We start from the raw sequence: 22,150 nt of genomic DNA on the forward strand, positions 1-22,150 counted from the left end.
CAGGTGAAGCAAACACTAAAACAAAAAGGAACAAACACAGGCCTCTGTAGGAGAGCCCAAAGAATAGCCAACACTTATCTGGACAACACTAGGAGCATCAGGTGGTGGTTACCCGACGAGCAGTAGTGGACGAGTCTACAGCAGGTGCATCACTGATCCGGTGACTTCAAGCAGACCCCGAGGGGCCAGGGTCACTACCTGGTGGTGGGAGTGGGAAACCAGCAATGGTAAAGACCTAACTATACTGTGATCCTAGCTGTCAGAGTTGCAGTTATTTGTCTTGGTGCGCTCTAACTTTCTGGTGGCTCTTCCACTAGCTTTAGGTGATTTAGTATCCCCTTGCTCTCTGCACATCTCTAGGTGGACCAGGTTTTTACCTCAAGTCCTCAAGTTTTTAACACTTTCGCGTTCCACAGACTGAATAATTCGTCACTCATTTTTCTACTGAATGTGTTCCAACGACGCAATACTGAGTCACTCATTACAATATTTTTTAAAAATTTAAATTTTATCAGATCAATCTGGTAGTGGTTTTAAAATAAGCGCCTTTAGATTGCACACAATTTGATACCAAAATCAAAGATATAACATGAAACTTGATGTCCAAACACTTGAAATATTATAAATAGGTCTATGGTCTGAATATTAAAATATTTGTTAAAATTCTATTTATTGTCCTATTATCTTGGGACTTGTTTTAAAATGTGCGCCTTTTTATTGCGAACAATTTGATACCAAAATGAAAGATGTAACACAAATATTTATGTCAGAACACTGGAAAGATATAAATAAATTTGTGATGATGAGCGTCCAGAATTAAAATATTTGTTAAAAATCCAGTTATTGCTCTATTATTCTGGGACTAGTTTTAAAATAATCGCCTTTTTATTGCGAACAATTTGATACCAAAACGAGCGACGTAGCACGAAATTTGATGTTATCAAATTGAACGAGTTGAACATTAGGTTGCAATGTACAAAATGGTGCTCGTTCATGGGTAACTTTAGGCTTTTCTGCGGGGAGGCACTCCAGCCTTTTGTACATTTTATTCATACACATCTGTAGGGAATTTAATTGCGAACACAATGATACCAAAATGAGCGACGTAGCACGAGAATTAAGGTAAAAAAATGGAACGAGAATGCACATGTTACTGATTTTGTGCGTTTTTGCCGACTTTACGCTTTGCTGTTGGGAGTCACGCTAGGCTTTTGGACATTATATTTATACACACCTGTAGAGAATTTAATTGCGAACACAATGATACCAGAATGAGCGACGTAGCGCGAGAATTAAGGTGAGAAAACTGGAACGAGTATACACATTTGAGTGTCACCGCGCGCTTACCCGCACGGAGGGGCCACGATCCCCCTGTCAACCGCGAGTTTCCACGGAGCGCGAAAGTGTTAATGACTTGCTAAGGACTAGTGTGATTTGATGTGTAGATCTATCCAGGCTGCTAGTTCCAGAAAGTCACTGAGGGAGGCCCATGACAGAAACTTTGGGTGTACACCCATGGGAAGAGAGAAAACTCCCTAAGGAACCCATGCACAACATATGGGCCTGAGGCATAAATGTGGACAACCATGAAAATCCAGCCATGAACTGTGAATTCTTGACAAGAAAGTTTAGCATCCAACCATAAACCTCAGGAAACCTTGAGAAAAAATACACAAAAACCAAACTGGTCCTGGAATGTCCAAAAGCACTGGAGCAAACACTCCCAGTCTGTGAGCCAGATTGGGGTACTTTCCCCTCTTAAAAGTGAACACAGCAGTGAACAGCCTTGGCACCACCAGAGCCCGCACAAGCTGGAGCCAAGGGCAGACATGCAGCTGGAATGGACAGGGGTGGGGACCAGTAAAGAAAACCGAAAGGCCAATACCAAATGGTTTAAACAAAAAGTAGGGCCCAAGTCAAAGAAACAGAAGTCAAAAGGCAAAGAAAACTAAGTGACATCAGCACAGTCTGGCTGCCAACCATAAAAAAGGTGGAAAGCAAGTAATTACCTAAGTGTAGTTACAGGATGAGAGCTACGCTCGTGGTGTCCCGTCTTCCCAGCACTCTTTGTCATATAACGCTTTGAAACTACTGACGGTCTTGGCCTCCACCACCTTCTCACTTGACTTGTTCCAACCGTCTACCACTCTGTTTGCGAAAGTGAATTTTCTTATATTTCTTCGGCATCTGTGTTTAGCTAGTTTATATCTATGACCTCTTGTTCTTAAAGTTCCAGGTCTCAGGAAATCTTCCCTATCGATTTTATCAATTCCTGTTTCTATTTTGTATGTAGTAATCATATCACCTCTTTTTCTTCTGTCTTCTAGTTTTGGCATATTTAATGCCTCTAACCTTTCCTCGTAGCTCTTGCCCTTCAGTTCTGGGAGCCACTTAGTAGCATGTCTTTGCACCTTTTCCAGTTTGTTGATGTGCTTCTTAAGATATGGGCACCACACAACTGCTGCATATTCTAGCTTTGGCCTAACAAAAGTTGTGAACAATTTCTTTAGTATATCGCCATCCATGTATTTAAAAGCAATTCTGAAGTTAGAAAGCATAGCATAGGTTCCTCACACAATATTCTTTATGTGGTCCTCAGGTGATAGTTTTCTATCTAGAACCACCCTTAGATCTCTTTCTTTATCAGAATTCTTTAAAGATTTCTCACATAATATATAGGTTGTGTGGGGTCTATGTTCTCCTATTCCACATTCCATAACATGGCATTTATTAACATTAAATTCCATTTGCCAAGTGGTGCTCCATATACTTATTTTGTCCAGGTCATCTTGAAGGGCATGACAATCATCTAAGTTTCTTATCCTTCCTAAGTGCACAAATGGGAGAGCATGTGCAGCACCAAACAATGCTCAAGTCTCAAGACTGTAGAGTACCAATGGGCTGAAAATGAAGCAAACTAAAAAGTCTAATTTACACCTTTAGGATGTGGACATCCCACCCCCCTCCTTGCATACACCACTTCTAACCTTATATGGATAATAAATCAATTTATGAGCAGTGTCTATATGTACATGTGCTTACTGAGCTCTATTTTGAAAATGCAAGATCCAGCTTAAGAGCCCTGCGCCATGGCTATTATCTCTTGTACAGACAAGTGGCATACATGTTAATTATGTGCTTATGTGTATAAATAAAAATTAGTCCCAAATAAGTTTACCTACCAAAATCTTAACAACATGTAACTTTAATAATCTAATCATGCCTTATTTAAACAGTTTAATTTGAATAAAATGAGTGCCTTATGACTTAGGTACCTTCTTTATCAAGACTTGGCTTGGGTCCCTTGCCGGGTCTGGTACGTATCAACTCCAGGAGGCCGTCCTCATCCAGTTGTTTCGTGCCTAACTGCTCTGCCTAGAGAAACATCACAGTGTGAAATGAAATACAATAACCACTATCAAAATACAATAACCACTATCACACTCTAGCATACTGTACAAAATGTCAGTACAATATCAGTGTTACACAAATCCCAATAATGTAATATGGTACATCAAATGAACAAATCCACAAGGGTCTTCATGAGGGTTCGAACCTATGCGCCGAGTGTTCCCTAGATGCACTGCCGGTTGGTCGAGCGGACAGCACGCTGGACTTGTGATCCTGTGGTCTTGGGTTTGATCCCGGGCACCGGTGAGAAACAATGGGCAGAGTTTCTTTCACCCTATGCCCCTGTTGCCTAGCAGTAAAATAGGTACCTGGGTGTTAGTCAGCTGTCACGGGCTGCTTCCTGGGGGTGGAGGCCTGGTCGAGGACCGGGCCGCAGGGACACTAAAGCCCCGAAATCATCTCGAGATAACCTCAAGATAACCTCTAGTCAACTGTACCACAACATGGTAAAATAATTGCAACCTGGAGTACTACTGTCCTCACGAGGATCCCGAGGCTTCCACTGAAGCCTAACTGGGGTTTCACGCAATTTCCCGGTTAGGCTTCAGTGGAAGCCTCGGGATCCTCGTGAGGGCAGTAGCACTCCAGGTAGCAGTTACTTTACCATGTTGTGGTACAGCTGGCTAAGGCGCGTCTGGGAATGCTCAACGCATAGGTTCAAACCCCCCATCAAGGTTCTTGTGGATTTGTTCATTTGATATATCATTTGAAATATATAGCACCCTGTACTATAATGAGTACAGGGGGCTGTAATGAGTACAGGGTGCTGTAATGAGTACAACCTGCAATTTTATTGATCTTCAAATGCTGTACTGTAATCTCAAACTTTTCTAAACATGCATAAATTCCTTGTGAATATTTGTGTAAAGATAAAACTTACTTTCTTAAGTTTGCTGGCTCCAGCATCTGAGCCAAGCAACAGGTAGGTTGTGTTGCGACTCAGCGAGGTAGTAACTTTGCCTCCGTATTTCTTGATTAATTCCGAGGCTTCTTCTCGATCCAGACTCTCAAACACTCCACTAAGCACGAACACCAAGCCTTGTAAACACTCTGGTTCACCCTGTATGAGACAAAGAAAACAACTTAAAATTATCAATCCTTATCATAATTTCCATGCTTAATGTACATTTATATACAACTACAATGACCTTTCCCATCTTTATGCAAGGAGGCACATACAAGGCCTCCCACCAGCTCTACTCACAACAAAAGATAACAAATTCAAGAGAAGAATATAATGAAACACTTTTTTGGAGGGCTCCCAAAGCAAAAGGGGCAAGTCTTGAATAACGAAAGAAAAAAACCCAGCGTTGAATGTAATGAAACGCCTTTCTCTGGGTGAGACCTGGAGGCTCCCCGGAGCAATCCAGGCTGATATTGCTAATGTCAGACTTTGGTATCAGTCATGTGTATGGAGTTCTTTAGGCCTACTGAGGACCACGAGCCAGAACCTGGCCCCCTCAGAGAGGCACGAGGAGCAATGGCCTATAGAAACCCCCTTGTGGTTGGGAGCAGTTTATGTCTGCCATCAACCGGGTCAGGCAACACACCCCCTATTCTGGTTAAGAAATTGCTACTGAGAGCCGAACTAGTGGACAGAACTCCCACAATAAAAACGAGCTAACAAGCATGATGTCACCACGTCTCTGCGCCGCCGTCTGCGCAGCTTCCCCCTCCATTAGGGGAGGGGAAAGGGTGAGCCCCAGATCCCTCGCACTGGCTACCCAAGACCCCAGTTCTGAGGCTGGATATCAAAACACACGAAAAACTGCCGACCGGAGGGAGGGAGGGTTGCCGGGGAGCTTCCAGGTCTCACCCAGAAAATGGTGTCTCATTACATTCAACGCTGATTTTCTGGGGGGAGCCCCATTGGCTCCCCGGAGCTACTGGGGCAGTTCAAAAGCAGGGAACTGAACATGGACAAAGCCCAACCAAGCACGAACATTAGTAGAGCCATGAAGCACATACGAAAACACACAACAATGTGTAGAAGAGAATTTGGAAAAACGGAAAAATGCAAGAAAAAGACCAGAAAGACAGTCCAAGCACCAGCAGCTAGGGACAAGAGTGTATAAGCAATATGAGGAACGTAGAAGATAGGCAGCAATCGAGAATGAAATGGACATAACCCACTACACAGAGAGAATCCAATGTGTATGGAAGGGCTCAGCATGATGGTCAAGGAATGAGTGTCATGAGGCAATAAAAGACCCAGGCACGGAAAGACTAAAGAGAGATCTCGAAAGATGGGACCGTGCCCCACTGTGAAACGAATAACACAGACTGACAAGGAAGGTCATGGGAAGAAGCACAGAAAGGGCCTAAAAAATGCCACAACCAATCCCCAACACTCATCCAAAAACCACGAACCAGCACCTGGCCAAAGAAACGCCAGACCGCATAAGCTCACCTGCAGAGCGTAGGCACTATCATGTCACGACACATCGTAGCCGAGAATATTCCGGGAGCATCGCTAGTGGAATAAGGACAGAGCCGCATGTGCAGGAGAAGAGTAGGGTAGAGGCGGATGGGATGCCACACACCCGTATGCAGAGAAAAGAACTAGGGGTCCTCCACATATTTTAATCCAGAACACCCCCCAGCATCTACGGGGCTCGGACTGAAGCGATAAGAGAAGCGAGAGATGAGGATCACCCGAGAGAAAAAGGACGCTGAACACCAATACTTGTGTACACCGTCCATAAACAAAAACTCCTAAGGAGCATGCGCAGAACGCATGAGGTCCGAACCGCACAACCTGCCCGGCGGGGAGGGCGCCAACTAGGAGTATTTAAGGAATATTATCAATGCTGAGACAGAACACAGAGAGAAAATATAATTACAAAAGAATGAGATAATACCGTAAACCAAGAAGAAGCATGGAAGAGGACCAATGAGTCCAAGAAAGGACCGGAGGTAAGCCTCACCGGAAAACGACAGACATTCCAATAATACGGGAAGTATCGAAGACCTTCCCAAACCTTCAAGATCCTACAGAAGCAAGCACAAAATCATGAAGGCCCATAAAGGCACAGTCGCACCCGAGACCAAATGTCATGCAGGACCCTGATACAAGGGGAACATGACCTCAACATGACGGAGAATTCATGTCCCAGAGAAGAAGGATGAGGAAATGGAGAAGAGTACCCGCTGACAGGACAGAACTGACAGACCCGAAGCACCAAGGAACCGAACCCGAGGAGGGGCCGACACCCAACAAATCGTACGCGGGGGGAAAAGGAAAAACCCCATTCCCTGTAACCGCAAGCCCCGCTCAGAGGGTAGAAAAACCCCGGTTGGGTCCAACGGAGCCCAAGGCCCCCAAATCAGTCCCCTCCCCAGCCTCGGGAACCTCCACGGCAGGACCCCAGGCCGAGCCGTCCCTCCAAAGCCACAGCCTCACAAGAAACAGCCGGGGCAGCCAGAAAATTACTGTACTAAGGAAGGGAGCTCACTGGCAGACCCATATGACACGGCTGGAGCAACAGGCTTGAATGCCTCTGTCGCTACCCCAGAAGGGAAAATTCCCAGAGACCGCCCGTGTCTCAAGACCATCGAAACCCCGCCCGACCCCGAACCCACAGACGGCGGAGATCCGGATGCAGAGAGTCTGGTTTAGTCTGGTTTAGTCTATGGTTTAGTCTGGTCCCTTCCCTTCAACAAATGAAAGACAAGGGGGCGCGAACGGAAACAAAATTGAAGCAACCAACCCCCCTAAGCCCCATCACAACAACCATAACGGGGCAGCCTTGGGGCTTCCAGGGAGCAAACAACCTAGGGCGCTGCAACTACCTGAACCCAACATGTCACGCTCGTGCTGCCTGCACCTGCATAGTCAGCATAAGACTGGGTAACCGAGTCACAAACAAGCAACAAAACTCATAAGACTCCGGGTCGAAGGTGCCACCGACCCAGCAGGCAGCAGACAGAGGCAAAAACAGTGAGAGTAACCTTGAGACAAGGGGACAGAGCAACCCTGGAACTCGCATAAAGCAAGGGTGGACTCCAGGGTCACATCCATCAGACCCACGCGCCCCATGGGAATTCCCAGGGTCCTGAAACGGAACTCACGCTCGGGGAAGCCCAGACAGGGTACTGCTAACCGGCGCCCAAGTCTACCAACAACTTTCTAAGAACTGATCCCCCCGGGACGTGTACACTCACAGGGACCAAGCAGGGGGTACCACCGGAAAAGAGAAGAGTATGCAGTACACAGGGGGCAATAACCAAGGCAGACCACCCCACCAGGCAGGCAACAAAATGAAAAAAGAAAATCCTGCAAGAGGACAGCGTACCCAGGCGGAACAGAGCCGGCCGCTATGATTTGTGAAAACAAGCTGCGCAGTACCCTGCGCCCCTTACCAGTGCAAACTGCCTCCTACCCTAAGGTGAACAAGGGAGTCAGAACCCCCTAGTTCACAAAGGGCGGCCAAAAACTGTGCAGGAAATGGCCAAGCAGCGGTAGAACCCAAGGAATTTGTGGAAGGTGGCTCCAAGCACCAAGGGAAGTACTTACAGGGCAACTAGGGAAGGGAACCCTAGGCGCATGCAGCCCGACTACTGAAGAATTACTCCTGGCTCGCACACCCCCTATAAGACATCCACCACGCCACAAGGTATAGAGCTGAAACCAAGTCTGGAGCCAGAGCACACGACCTCTGCCTAGCGCAGGGGTTGTTGGGTATCCGGAGTGAGGAGTCTGGGGCTCCCCATTCCTCCTCCCGGGGAGGGGGAAGCTGCACAGATGGCGGTGCGGAGACGTGGTGACGTCATGCTCATTAGCTAGTTTTTATTTTGGGAATTCTGTCCACTAGTTCGGCTCTCAGTAACCTTTTCTTAACCAGAATAGGGGTTTGTTTTGGGGATGCTTACCTTTCTGGGTGCTTGACCCAGTCAATGGCAGACATAGAATGCTTCCAACCACATGGGGGTTTCTATAGGCCATTGCTCCTCGTGCCTGTCTGAGGGGGGCCAGGTTCTGGCTTGTGGTCCCCGGTAGGCCTAAAGAACTCCATACACATGACTGATGCCAAAGTCTGACATTAGCAATATCAGCCTGGACAGCTCCGGGGAGCCGACGGGGCTCCCCCCAGAAAAAGGGTTAAGGTAGGTGAGGTTGGATCAATTTAGGTTAGGTCGAATTGGGTCAAATCGAGTCAGGCTGGGCTAAGTTTGTTTACAGAGTAGTGATGACATAGAGGGTACATACTTTTCTCAGGTCTTAGACCCTACTCCTCTTTTACCCAGTAGACTTACAATGACTTGCAAGACAGGGCCTGTTGTGATTAAAATTGGATGCAGCTATCCCAGAATAATAGCACCAGGAAGCCATAATAGGAGCCCCTCAAGAAAAACCTAAAAGCGTAAGTGCAGCAAAACAAGTAACTGCTCGAAGAAAATTATCCAGAGGTAATGTGGCAAACAATTGTTGCCTCAGGTAAACAAGCTAACAGCTATGCACCTAACCCCAAACAGGCAGCAGCAGAGATCACCCAAGGCTCTAACTCATGGACCCAAACTCTACATTACAAGGAGCTACTGAAGGCCCACCAGATAAGGGCATTTCATTACATTTAATGCTCAATTTCTAAGCGGGTCCTCTCGGTAAATCCTGAGTTAACTAACAGCAGCATCTTGGTGAAGGAAGAAAGTTAAAAAAAAAGTAAGAAACAGAAACTGCAGCAGACACTTTTACCTGAAGGTAAGAAGGTAGAAGTCAAATGTACGGGACAAAGGGACACTAGCAATACGACAAATATCAAAATGCAACACAAGTGGGGCAAGGCTGAGGGGCACTCAAGGCTGAACTAACAGCCATGACCCCTAATTCTTTTCCTTTCCACAGAATGGAAATTAAGGTTTCTTCAATCATTCCTGGGATTAACTTTGTCAACTTTCACTGAATGCATTCAAGTGAATTTATGCCCATTTCCATAGTATGGTGACCACCAAGCTGAACTGCATAATCTAAATGGGGCTTAACAAGAGATTTTCTACAGCTAAATTTGGAACTCACAAAATGGAAGCAGCTTCCAGTTTCAAGCAGTGAGAGGTAAGAATGTGTGTAGTGACCAAGGAATATCCAAGTAAGCAGATTTAAGTGAATCAGGAAAAGGCAAAAGCTACAAGCATCTAAGACAAGGAAGAGAAAAACAGTATTTGATCAGAGGGTAATATGGAGTAACAGGGGCCTGACAGCTGAGTGGATTCGCGCTTCGGATTCGTAGTCCTGAGGTTCTGGGTTCGATCCCCAGTGGAAGCGGAAACAAATGGGCAGTGTCTCACCCTGATGCACCTATTCACCTAGCAGTAAATATGTACCTGGGAGTTAGACAGCTGCTATGGACTACTTCCTGAGGATGTGTAACAAAAAGGAGACCTGGTCGAGGACCGGGCTGCGGGGACGCTAAGCCCCGAAATCATCTCTAGATAACCACAAGAGGTTATCTTGAAATGATTTCGGGGCTTTTAGTGTCCCCGCGGCCCGGTCCTCGACCAGGCCTCCCCCCCCAGGAAGCAACCCGTGACAGCTGACTAACATCCAGGTACCTATTTTACTGCTAGGTAATAGGGGCATAGGGTGAAAAAAACTCTGCCCATTGTTTCTCGCCGGCGCCTGGGATCGAACCCAGGACCACAGGATCACAAGTCCCGCGTGCTGTCCGCTCGGCCGACCGGCTCCCTCAGGTGAAGACACTGTCAGCCTCTAACTTTTACAGTGTGAGTGTTGCCCAAGACATGGTATGTCAGTGAGTGTGCAGCTCCCATTGCTATCTTCATGCTGCTGCTTACATGTCTAACACATTTTACTAAACATTTAAAACAATATCTAAGAAGGTGGGAATGACTCAGTGTAGGGTTTTTGGCTTCTACTCCATTACTGGCAAGTGGGCAAGGCTGCCCAGGGCAGGTAGGCCATGCTAAGTGGGGTACAAATAAACAGTTGAGCCATAAGGAAATACGGGCAGCATGTAAAAGAAAGCGAGGCAGGTAATCCCGCACATCGGACACATGGATAGGTGTTCCACATCTATGAAATAAAACCCTCTATCACCACCACCAACTCTTAACACTGACCAAAGTGTTCACCAGACATCAACTAGACCTCAATAGTATAAATATTTCACACAAACAAGTACCTACTTTACTATCATTCAAAACATAGTGCAAAATTGTGGATATAAACACCTGGGGGATGAGTTTACTTCCTGGGTTGGCTGGACCAGATCTCCTCAGATACTTCATATAGGCTTCTTTGCTCTGTTTTTTCTTATCTTGAGGAGTGGACTCTGCCTCATCTGGCTCTTTGTTATTGTCTTCCTTCTTAGGTGTTGCCGTCTTTCCCTCCTTCACCTTTTTCTCGGCACTTGTATCTCTCTTCTCTTTTTTGTGGGATATTTCTTTTTTCCCCTCTGGTGCTACATTGTCTGTCTCTTTGACATTCTCTAAATTTTTAGCTCTCTTTTCTTCTCTTCTTGTACTTTCTTTCACCTTTTCATACTTAATGCTTCTTTCATCATCATTTACAAATATTTTTTCCTTTACTGTACTACCCTTGCACTTTGTTTCTGTTTCAACTTTTTCAACAGAACTTTGTTTTGTCCTCTCATGATTCTGCACACTTTCTCTGTTTCTTTCTATAGAACTACTTTTATGAGGGGTTTTCTCCTCTTCATTAATTTCTTTTTTACACGCAAACTGCTTTAATTTCTCAGACAACTTGCTGGAGAGCCCAGTCAGTTGAGGGGGCTCCTTATCTGGAAGACAGTCCTCACTTGGCTTCTGTTTGTCTTCTTTACGTGAGGAGGATTTTGGTTTCTTTGGCAGGTGCTGGTGGTCAAGCTGGTGGAGAGTCTTCTCAAAGTCATTAGGAGGCTCCTTATCTGGAAGACAGTCCTCATTTGGCTTGGGTTTGTCTTCCTTATGTGAGGAGGATTTTGGTTTCTTTGGCAGGTGTTGGTGGTCAAGCTGGTGGAGAGTCTTCTCAAAGTCTGTATCACTGTGGCATTCCTTGACACCATCACCCTGAAATAAACATAACATTTCAGACAGATGCCATAATATTACTATGGTGTCCTTTTAGGACAAACTATTACAAAAGTGTGTGTGTGTGTGTGTGTGTGTGTGTGTGTGTGTGTGTGTGTGTGTGTGTGTGTGTGTGTGTGTGTGTGTGTGTGTGTGTGTGTGTGTGTGTATATATATATATATATATATATATATATATATGTCGTACCTAGTAGCCAGAACGCACTTCTCGGCCTACTATGCAAGGCCCGATTTGCCTAATAAGCCAAGTTTTCCTGAATTAATATATTTTCTATAATTTTTTTCTTATGAAATGATAAAGCTGCCCTTTTCACTATGTATGAGGTCAATTGTTTTTTATTGGAGTTAAAATTAACGTAGATATATGACCGAACCTAACCAACCCTACCTAACCTAACCTAACCTATATTTATAGGTAAGGTTAGGTTAGGTAGCCAAAAAAAGCTAGGTTAGGTTAGGTTAGGTAGGTTAGGTAGACGAAAAAACATTAATTCATGAAAACTTGGCTTATTAGGCAAATCGGGCCTTGAATAGTAGGCTGAGAAGTGCGTTCTGGCTATTAGGTACGACATACACACACACACACACACACACACACACACACACACACACACACACACACACACACACACACACACACACATACATACAGTGGAACCTCTATTAACACTTTCGCTCGGGGATGATGCAGCATTGCGTCATCCACTTTAAATAATCGCCAAAAATCAGGTTTTTATCCGATTTTTGGGGGACTGGTTTTAAAATGTGCGCCGATGTCTTCCCATTTTCTTTGTTGAGCCTCGTGGCCCTCAGGTGGCTTGGCACACGAGGTCGGCCCATTGTTTTCGCTCCACTGTTGTGACCAATGTCGCCGCCCCTCGCATCTCAAACGTGTGAACATTTCGGCTATTTTCCGTGGCTATATTTCTTACTGCGGCTTTAGAAACTATCTACGCTTACTCCACGATGGATAGTGATCATGAACAAGGCCCTTCCAGGAAGAAAATTGTGAAAGAAAGGCTTGAAAAGGAAGGGAATTGGGAGTGTAGCTGGAAGGCGTCCCAGCGCTCACTTGCGGCTAACGCGTGGCCCGTCTTCAACTCGTCGGCGGTTGGAGCGTGACCAGGTTTTTTATTTTATATGCTAATGTTCCTCTAGAGAATTCTATTGCGAACCCATTGAGACCAAAATGAAAGACCTAGGACAAAAATTGAGGTGACCAGAATGAAAATAGTGAAAACATTTTATCGCGTTTGCGCACTCCTGGGTAACTCATTCGCACTTTCTCTGTTTGCTGCGGGTAATTAGCTGGGCTTTTGGAGTTTATATGCATTTAGTGCTGTAGAGAATTCTATTGCGAACACAATGATACCAAATTTAATCTCGTAGGACGAGAATTAAGGTGACAAAGTTGAAGAGAGAATACACTTTTCAGAATTTACGCGCGCTCCTGTGACACCCTGGGTCCCATATCGCACAGTTGAAGGGTGGCGCGCGGGGTACGCCAAAGTGTTAACGAGTTTAATCCGTTCTGGCACCGAGCTCGTTACCTGGAAAACTCGTCTTAAGAAACAAATTTCCCCATTTAAAATAAAGGAAATAAATTTAATCCGTTCCACTCCCAAAAACATCCATACTTGTATGACTTTTTTTTATGTAAATATAATACTGCACATGTAAATATAAATGTTTTGTTGTAGTGTTTTAATATTTACTTTACCTTATGAAGAGTAGTTGCTGGCTTGAGGGAGACGATGGAGAGGTGGGACGGAGGAGAGGGGTTATGGTGTGGAAGGAGAATCCACCTCTGAGTCAGGCGGACTCTCTCTTCTTGGGAATTTCACCCAAATTTCATTTCAAATGTCACACAAGGATGCGTTAGACCAGCACCAAATAAAAAACTACGTCGATTACACTCGTTGTGTCAACAATATAATGGTCTTACCACGAAGATACAATACAATGCCGTTCTCCCAAATAGGCAATGTGGTTATTAGAGAAAACGGAAATTTCATGGCAAACATGTATACAATCCCCAAGTCAATCGGATAAGAATTGGATTTTATAGAAATATTTGCTCAAATGACGCTTGAGCGCGGTGTTTGGGTGCATTCAAGAGAAAAAAGTGTGTCACGTTCAAGCGACAAATACCTGCGAAAGTGATAACGCTTTCACAAAGTGATAAATTAATTAAACATTTTCAGACACCGGGTTGTCACTGCTTTATCAGGGCAGCTTTTCCAAGAATGCATTCACCTTTTCAAACATTCCAAACACTTCCCTGATTTCAGTGGAAGAGGCAGCATCCTCCCTTACCTCCTCACTCCCTTACTACTGTATTGGTGTAAATTGTTGATGAGGACCTGCCATACTCCCTTGTGAGATCAGTCACACAGACACCACACTCATGCTTTGCTATAATTTCCTTCTTTAAATCCACAGTAATTGTGTCTTTCTTCCTCTTGACAACACTATCTTTAGCAAGCAGCTTCTTTGGAGACATCGTGTGTTACAAATTGTAGTCGCAAAACCACTAAAAACCCAAAGAAAAGCTCAAATAAATCCAGAGGAATCCTTGTCGTGTGCGATACAACAACAACACTGGCGTCGGAGGCGTCCGAGAATTTGCGAGAACCCGCGAGATGCTAGGAAGCACCATGCGGTTTTGCTCGTTAATAGAGGCGAGCTCGTCAATAGAGACAAATTTGCTGCAAGTGGCTTGCTCGTTACTGGAAAAACTCGTTAATAGAGCCACTCATTAATCGAGGTTCCACTGTACTGTCTAACCATTCCTCTCGATTACTCCGATACAACACCTGGACTTGACACCATTCATTTACTTGTACATAAAAGTGCACTGAATATAACTTCCTAGCTCTGCAGTTTATCACTATTTACACCTAACCTTTTACCTTCTTTCTCTTCATTGACAAATTGGCTTCCTCCTTCCTGAATAATAATTCCTTTCCAAAATAATCTGTAGGTGCTACAGGCTTTAACTTTGGAGAACATGGCTTAGGCAGACTCTGAGGCTTGGACTTGACCTTCTCTTCTTTCTTGACCTTTTTCTTGTTCTTGGTTTTGAACAAGTCATCATCTGCATTGTGAAAAAAAATTATCAGCTCTTTAATGATGATAAAAATATATATATAATATATAGACCAGTATACACACACACACACACCAGTCGTCAGTATGTGAAGCGGGCTACTGCCACCATGATCACCAGCCTCAGGAACGGGAGAGGAAGGTGGGATTATCACATTTAAGAGTGGAGTCGGGCCTTTGATTTTATTGAATGAACTGCTATTAGTAATTCTGTATTGAAAAGATTTCTTCTGTGCCTCACTAGTCCCTTATAATTCATAATGTCAGGGGACAGGAAGCCAGAGTGTATTCGTACACGTTAGGCTTTTATCGAGCACCCCCCCCCCAGGTCGAATTACTGACCGCCGACCAGGATACAACCCCACAACAAACTGACTAGCTCCTGAGTACCTACTTACTAAGTGAACAGAGGCATTAAGTGAAAGGAAATGTGCCCAACTACTTCTGTCCCGTCCGGGATTCGAACCCGGAATTCTCGATTGTGCGTCGAGAACGAACCCGAGTGTACTACCAGGACCCTAATGTGACCCTGAAAAAGCCGTTGGAAGAATGTCTGAGGAACCAATGCAGTGTCATTCCTGCATGACTGCAAGTTCTGGTCTGAGAATGTAATGGTAATTATTGTAGGGAGTAGCAAATGCAATAAACAAAAGTAACTAATACAGTATTGATTATCATATTTTACCGGAATCAGAGTCCACAATGATCTTTCTCTTGCTGGCAGAGGGAAGTTGGTCCTCCTCATCCGAGTCAACAATCACATTCTTTTTTTTAGTATCTTTTGATGTGCTCGAAGATTTCCCAGACTTTTTGCTTCCGACTGGTTGAAAATAGTTTCGTATATCCTGTAAAATAAAATGAACAAAGTGCATGTAGATTTGATTAACAACAAAATTTTTAGTACCCAGAAAACAGAATTTTATATACAGTACATTTCAGTATTTGACTTACAGGTGCATCTAACAAAAATTGGGATTATATTGTTCCAGACCCAATCCAGAATTGTGTGATATCTAGTTTACTGGAAATGTCTCCTTTTTGGGCTATTCATCACCAAATTTGCCAGATTTTTTTTACAAGAAGTAAAGCCATAATTATTGATGCATATTGTATTGTATTTAGACAAATAATATAAAAATAATTGTTATGTATACCTATAAATAATAATTATGCATTAAAATGCAACAAATTTTGTTTACTTACCTGTTAGCAGCAGATTGTCTTAATAACACACATGATTAATGCCAGTCTTTCAGCTAGAGACTGGCATAGATCATTCATAAACAGCAGCATCTAAATCCTCATGCTTCAAAGGTTTCCATGATTTTATGCCACTCTTTCCACAACTTCTCTTTGGTTTTATTCACAAACAATACACTGTAAACGATCTGCTTCCCTTGCTTCTTTAACATCAGAAACAGCACTAATACCAATGTCATATGCCTCACCCAGCCACTTTCCTCCCCAGCAATTATCACACTTGTCTAATAACTCACCATTATCATCCATGGTAAGTTCCTCTCACCCTTGTCTGAAACACCCATACTATTCTTGCAGCATAACATGGTTTAACTCACAAATAATGATAAATACCAGAAGAAAACCCTGTGAAAATGCTTGAATGAGACATCAGACCACATATATACAGTACTGTACAAGGAAAAACAATTTTGATACACCGTCATTGTAGGTACGTCCCGATCCCTCAGAAAAAACTAGCATTGAATGTAAGGAAACGCCATTTTCTGGGTGAGTCCTAGAGGCTCCCCAGAGCTATACTGGGCTGATGTGTATGTATTAGACCGTGCCATCAGTCAACTCGAATAGCGTTCAAGCTTACCAGGGACCACGACCCAGAACCTGGCCCCCTCAGAGAGGCACGAGGAGCAATGGCCTATAGACACCCCCCTGTGGTTGGGTGCATTCTGTGTCTGCCATCGGTCGGGATAGGCACCCAGAAAGGTAGGCGTCCCAAAACCGATCCAAACTGGCGAAACAGTACTACCTAAATCCGAACTGCTATGCAGAACTCCCAAATCTGAAAACAGGCAAACAGGCATGATGTCATAACCACCACCGCACCGCCTGCCTACGCAGCTCCCCCTCCCCGGTAGGGGAAAGGGGGAGCACCAGATCCCGCGCCGGCTATCCACCCTCAGTTCAGAGGCTGAATGTCAAAAACATGAAAAAAACGCCGACCGGAGGGAGGGAGGGAGGGTTTGCTGGGCAGCCTCTGGGACTAGCCCAGAAAATGGTGTTTCATTACATTCAATACTGGTTTTCTGTGGATAGCCCCTCCAGCTCCGTGGAGCTACCTAACCAAAGACAAGAAAAAGAGGATTTACCCGGGAGGCTGCTGCCACTCGTGCCTCAACTCAAAGTTGAGACAACTAGCTTCAACCTGCGACCCAAAGCAACATACGGCCAACTAGGGCCAGGAACATTAACGAGGTAACGGACAAACAGGACCCTGTCTGACTTCCAAAATCCCTGTGCCTGAATGCCAGCCCTCGACATATTACCAAAAATGGCAGCCAAAGCAGCCAGGTTAACCCAAAGCGCGTCCCCAGCCACCGAGGCTGTGGCGTGCAAATAATGGAGAAGCGCTGCAACTTGACACAACACATGATGCATGCCCGGCCGAACTAACCAAGCATCAACAACCCAAGGACCTGTTTGGAAAATGGGTGTCTCATTCTTCGCCAGAAAAAAAGGAGACGGCTGCAAATGAAACCCCTGCGCCGAAAGAGAGCATGAACCTCCCTGATCCAACCCCAAGAGGCCAATGCCAACAAGAAAAGAGCCTTAGCAAAACAATCCTGAAATGAAGGGGCCACCACAAACCGAAGGGAAGAGAGAAAAGAGAGCACCCAGTCCAACGACCAGGATAGCTCAGGGGAAGCATGAGCAGGACAGAGGTGAAATAATGCATGAGACAGCTTGCAAAACAGAGAGGAAGTAACATACACCCCAAACACAAGCTGCAGCAGCTCCGCCAGCGCCGCACGATACGAGGCAACAGTATTCGGCATAAGATGATGGTCCTGAAACAGCCAAGAGAGAGAAAAGACAAAACAACCCGATCTGAAAACCAAAGACAACCTACGAAGAGACAGAAAGTAACAAAAAGACCACCAAGAAACTTCATACTGCCGCAAGACGAAGCATGCAGGTAGGACACCATCAACAAAGCCACCTGATCACCATACAATTGGTGATAAACCCACGTCAGAAACATCAGATACAAAGACTGGAAGAGACCGAACCAGCCATGTATCAGACCGGTCTAACCTGCTGAAAGAGGCGGAGCCGCGGAAAAATTCACGGGTTCGAACACCGGGCAAGCAGAACCTGAAACCAAGGCTGGGCCAGCCACGAACCAGAACCCAAAGCAACAGCTGGACTGGGGGGGAAGGAAATACAGGTAACCCCACCTTGACAAATCCTGCCGAAAAGCATTGACCCCAACAGCCCTGCAGTCGGGGAAAGAAGCCACATACAACAGAAGATGCCTAGACCATACTGATGCGAAGAGGGCCACTTCTGGGTGCTTGTACATCTGGCAGAGCCAACTGAACGAGTCAGCGTCAACCATCCATTCCGTCGAGAGGGGAATGAGTCGAGACAGGCCATCTGCCAGGATGTTGGACACTCTCCCGGATATGAACCACCAGGAGAGCCAATCCCTGAGAACTCAGGAGACGAGTCACCCAAAGTCACCAGCCCCAAAGAGCCAAGGATCGCACCAAACTCCCTCTGTTCAGGCAATGAACCACTGGGACACAGTCTGAATGGAGCCGGATCGTCGATCCGCGAGCAACATGAACCCTCCAAAGCGACTGCCACACTGGCAAGAACTTCCGCACTGTGCTGCGAGTCCGACGGAAAGACGAACCCCATCGATCCTGGCCAGCCTGGTGAGCACTGGTCACAAAGCCCAAGCTTAGAGATGAGGCATCAGTGAACACATTGAGCAAGGGCTTGGGTAGGCGCCAAGGCACTGAACCCTGAAAAACCCGAAGAGGAAGCCAGCAACACAGCAGCTGATGGTAGGCCCTCAGAGGCCGAACCCAGCAATCGCGAGAGTAACAGAGGGGACGTCCCTGAAGGAACCAGAACAGTCGCCGAAGCCAGACCCAATCTGGTGGGTAAACCAGCACAGTAAAATTCAGACTCCTGCACAGCTGTTTGAGCAACCGACGAGTGACCCGGGAGCACCCCAGAACAGCCGAATACGGGACTGCAGCTGCAGCAATGACACTGGAGGGAGGGAGAGACAAGGAAACGGTCTGGGTCCCATACAAGACCCAGCCAAGTCTGAACCTGAGAGGAAACCAGGTGGGACTTCCGCCAGTTCACCAAGAACACGAACCCAGCGAGCTGGGAAAGAACCAAATCCCTGGTGAGCAGACATGCGGACCGGCTGGGAGCCCACACCAGCCAGTTGTCGAGGTAGGTCAGAACCTGAACCCCTAACAGATGCAAGCAGGTCACGACCCGGGTACGGCGTGTGAAAATGCGAAATGCCAGATTCAAGCAAAATGGAAGGCAATGAAAGGGGTAAGGTTGACGCCCCTACAACAAAACCAAGCCAGTTCATGAAACGTGGATGAATCGGGATGTGCCAATACGCATCCCAGAGGTTCAGGGACACCATCCAAGCATCCGGCTCCAAAAGAAGCAGACCTAGGACAGAATGGTCATCCAAATGGAGGGGCAAAGGACCCAGGGACCAATGCACAGAGCAAGCATTGCACCGACCAGACACCATCAGCTCCAAAACTGGCACCACTGGCCTACCACGACCAAGGGAACCCCGAACCCTGGCACGACCTTTCCGGGCAGGACCCCCACGTCCACCCCGAGAACAAACAAGTCCAACATCAGCCGACAACAAGACGAAGATGCCTGTAGAAACTGCACAACTGCAAACTCTGCGAACAGCAACGAGCAAAAAGGTGACAAAAACCTAAGAGTCAGGGACCCAAGCAGATTCCTGGGAAGGAGCAAGAACAGCCTGTCAGCATGCGAGGCGAGAAGCGAAGAACAGAGACACCGCCTCCTTGAGAATAGGAGCAAACAACTTCAACAAGGTAGCCGATGCCTGAGCCGCTGAGGCAAGCACACCGGGCGCAGGCCCGGTACCCAGCGCCTCCATATCCTCCTCAAGCCAGTCTGAAGACAGTTCAAGAAGGAAAAAGAAGCACAAGACCAAAGCCAAATGCCCACAAGCGCACATATCCTCAGCGACCCGAGACACCAAAATTGTGTCTTCACCTGAATGTGAAGCTGCACCTGGCCGACATCCTTAGGAAGAGCAGGGGCGAACAAGCACACACTGAGGTACTCAAACTCGCCTCCCCAGGTAAACCTGAACTACCATACACGTTTCCCGCCATTCAAGCATGCAGGTCCGGAAGAACGTATGCCACGCACCCAACAAAAAGAAGGGACAGCCTGCCAACCAGAATGACTCCAGCACAAGACAGAGAATCCTAATCTGATTTTTTCGATATCACACCAAGGTATGTCATTTTCAGAGTCCTCTGGCTGAACTAGGAATTCAGATCCCAACTTAAATAAAAGTTACTTTTGTACAGTATTTTTGACACCATTGTCCCTGACAATGGTGTCATTCAAAACCAAATTGGGAATGATGCATATTGAGATATTTTGCCTTGAAAGTTGGCTAGTTTTGCACATAAAAATTTTTTTGGCCAACTTTCAAGTGGGCCACCTCTGGACATATCGATACAACAGAGTTGCTATTGCATCATTGCATAATATTGTGCTTATTATACATCATTGCAAAAGATCATGGCATTTAGACCTTTTGCTGATGAGTAAGTGGTCTCCAAATTGGGGTCCAAATTTCTCGCGACAAAATTTGGCAGTGATTTTAGCATGGATGTATAGCTGAAAGGCATAGAGTACTTTATTACAAAATCTGTAGCTTTAGCTCCAATAAAGTATTAATTGTTCACAATAACAGCAAAGCAAAGGCAAGCTTTATTATATGATGTTAATTAGGCACTTCTTTATTTCTCTCTTAAACTGGGCGAGTGAAATACAACTTTTAATATCAATTGGGAGGTCATTCCATAGATTAGGAACCTTAATTGGCAAGGCATTTCTGCTATGGTTGAATCTTGGAATGTCAAACAGTGGAATACCAAACAATTTCTCAGGTGGAACCATTTATTATGTTGACCAGACCACACACTAGAAGTTGAAGGGACGACGACGTTTCGGTCCGTCCTGGACCATTCTCAAGTCGAATGTCCCGAAACGTCGTCGTCCCTTCACCTTCTAGTGTGTGGTTTGGTCAACATACTTTAGCCACGTTATTGTGACTCATCGCCTGCATACGGACACCATTTATTATATATGCATTGGGAGGTGTCCAAATAAATGTTTAACGTTGAAAGGTATTTTCTGGGTGACAAGTTCATGGTTGAAGTTAATTTTGTCATAGTGATATCTGAACCAGACGACGTCATATTGTTCAATTGCCTTGGATATTTTGCAATGTATGCAAATTTCAATCCCGTACTCACATAGTTGTGCTTGCGGGGGCTGAGCTCTGGCTCTCTGGTCCTGCCTCTTAACTGTCAATCAACTGGTGCACAGGTTCCTGAGCCTACTGGGCTCTTTTATCATATCTACATTTGAAACTGTGTATGGAGTCAGCCTCCACCACATCACTGCCTAATGCATTCGTTTGTTCTTCTATAGTTGTGTGCTGCTAGTGTGGCCAGTCCCACCCATTGTCTGGCCATTACCACATATGCATATTTTATTATTATTTATTATTATTATTATTATTATTATTATTATTATATATTTGTGGCGTATGTTGCCAAGTTCGCAGTTCTTGTTTACGTTTCCGTACTGTGTTGAGGGATCAACATGTCTCCCATTTTGCTGTCATGTTTTGGTAGAGGGAAGTGATGGCCCGTGAGGGTGTGGGAAGCATTACTGTGTGTAAGTGATACAACAACGTGGTGGTGGTGGAGTGTAGCAGTGTGGGACTCACCATGGCTGCTCCTCCCGCCACTATCGTCCGCAGCTTTGTCAACAAACACACAATAACAAGCGAGCGTCGCCTTGCGCCCAACAGCTTTACATTTAGATATTTAGATGTTTTATTCAGGTAAAGGTACATACATTAAGTTACATACATAATGTTGGATTTAAAGATAGAGATAGTACATACAATACCTAAAGCCACTATTACGCACAGCATTTCGGGCTAGGCGAGTTAGTTCATTTATTATGCACCCTATACCCATCTTGTGGGCGGTAGTGGAAAGGGTTACAGAGGCACATAATGGGCTCAGGGACTGAACCCTGAGCCCATTAAGGGCTAGGTGAGGTGGGGGGAAAACACTTAATGGTAAAACTTAATGGTAATTGAGCTTAAAGTATAAATTGTGTTGAAAAAAATAAAAAATAAAAAAATGGGGGAACAAGGCAGAGAATAGCAATTATACAAGTTGGTCAACAAACAGCATTGATTACAATAGTAAGACATGGGTTGACATTTAGGGGTAAGGTAGGTTACATGGAGTTAATTAGGCGGTAC

General features: G+C 45.4%; 1 protein-coding gene across 2 annotated transcripts in view; it reads right to left on the reverse strand.

The window, feature by feature from the left end:
• Gnf1 (germ line transcription factor 1) overlaps positions 1-21,642 on the reverse strand; it is a 67,828-nt gene extending 46,186 nt beyond the window's left edge. The window contains exons 1-6 of one of the 2 annotated variants that reach the window (XM_045726102.2): positions 21,602-21,642; positions 15,251-15,410; positions 14,370-14,554; positions 10,600-11,436; positions 4,292-4,471; positions 3,276-3,375 (exon numbers count right to left, since the gene is read on the reverse strand). In XM_045726102.2, the coding sequence (XP_045582058.2) occupies positions 3,276-3,375; positions 4,292-4,471; positions 10,600-11,436; positions 14,370-14,554; positions 15,251-15,410; positions 21,602-21,604 (1,465 nt within the window). In that variant the 5' untranslated portion in view covers positions 21,605-21,642. The remainder of the gene's footprint in view (positions 1-3,275; positions 3,376-4,291; positions 4,472-10,599; positions 11,437-14,369; positions 14,555-15,250; positions 15,411-21,601) is intronic. The other variant, XM_069311972.1, reaches the window with a different exon arrangement.
• Between the last annotated feature and the right edge of the window lie 508 nt (positions 21,643-22,150).

The sequence above is a fragment of the Procambarus clarkii genome, chromosome 71 (genome assembly GCF_040958095.1).
Source record: "Procambarus clarkii isolate CNS0578487 chromosome 71, FALCON_Pclarkii_2.0, whole genome shotgun sequence".
NCBI classification, from domain to species: domain Eukaryota; kingdom Metazoa; phylum Arthropoda; class Malacostraca; order Decapoda; family Cambaridae; genus Procambarus; species Procambarus clarkii.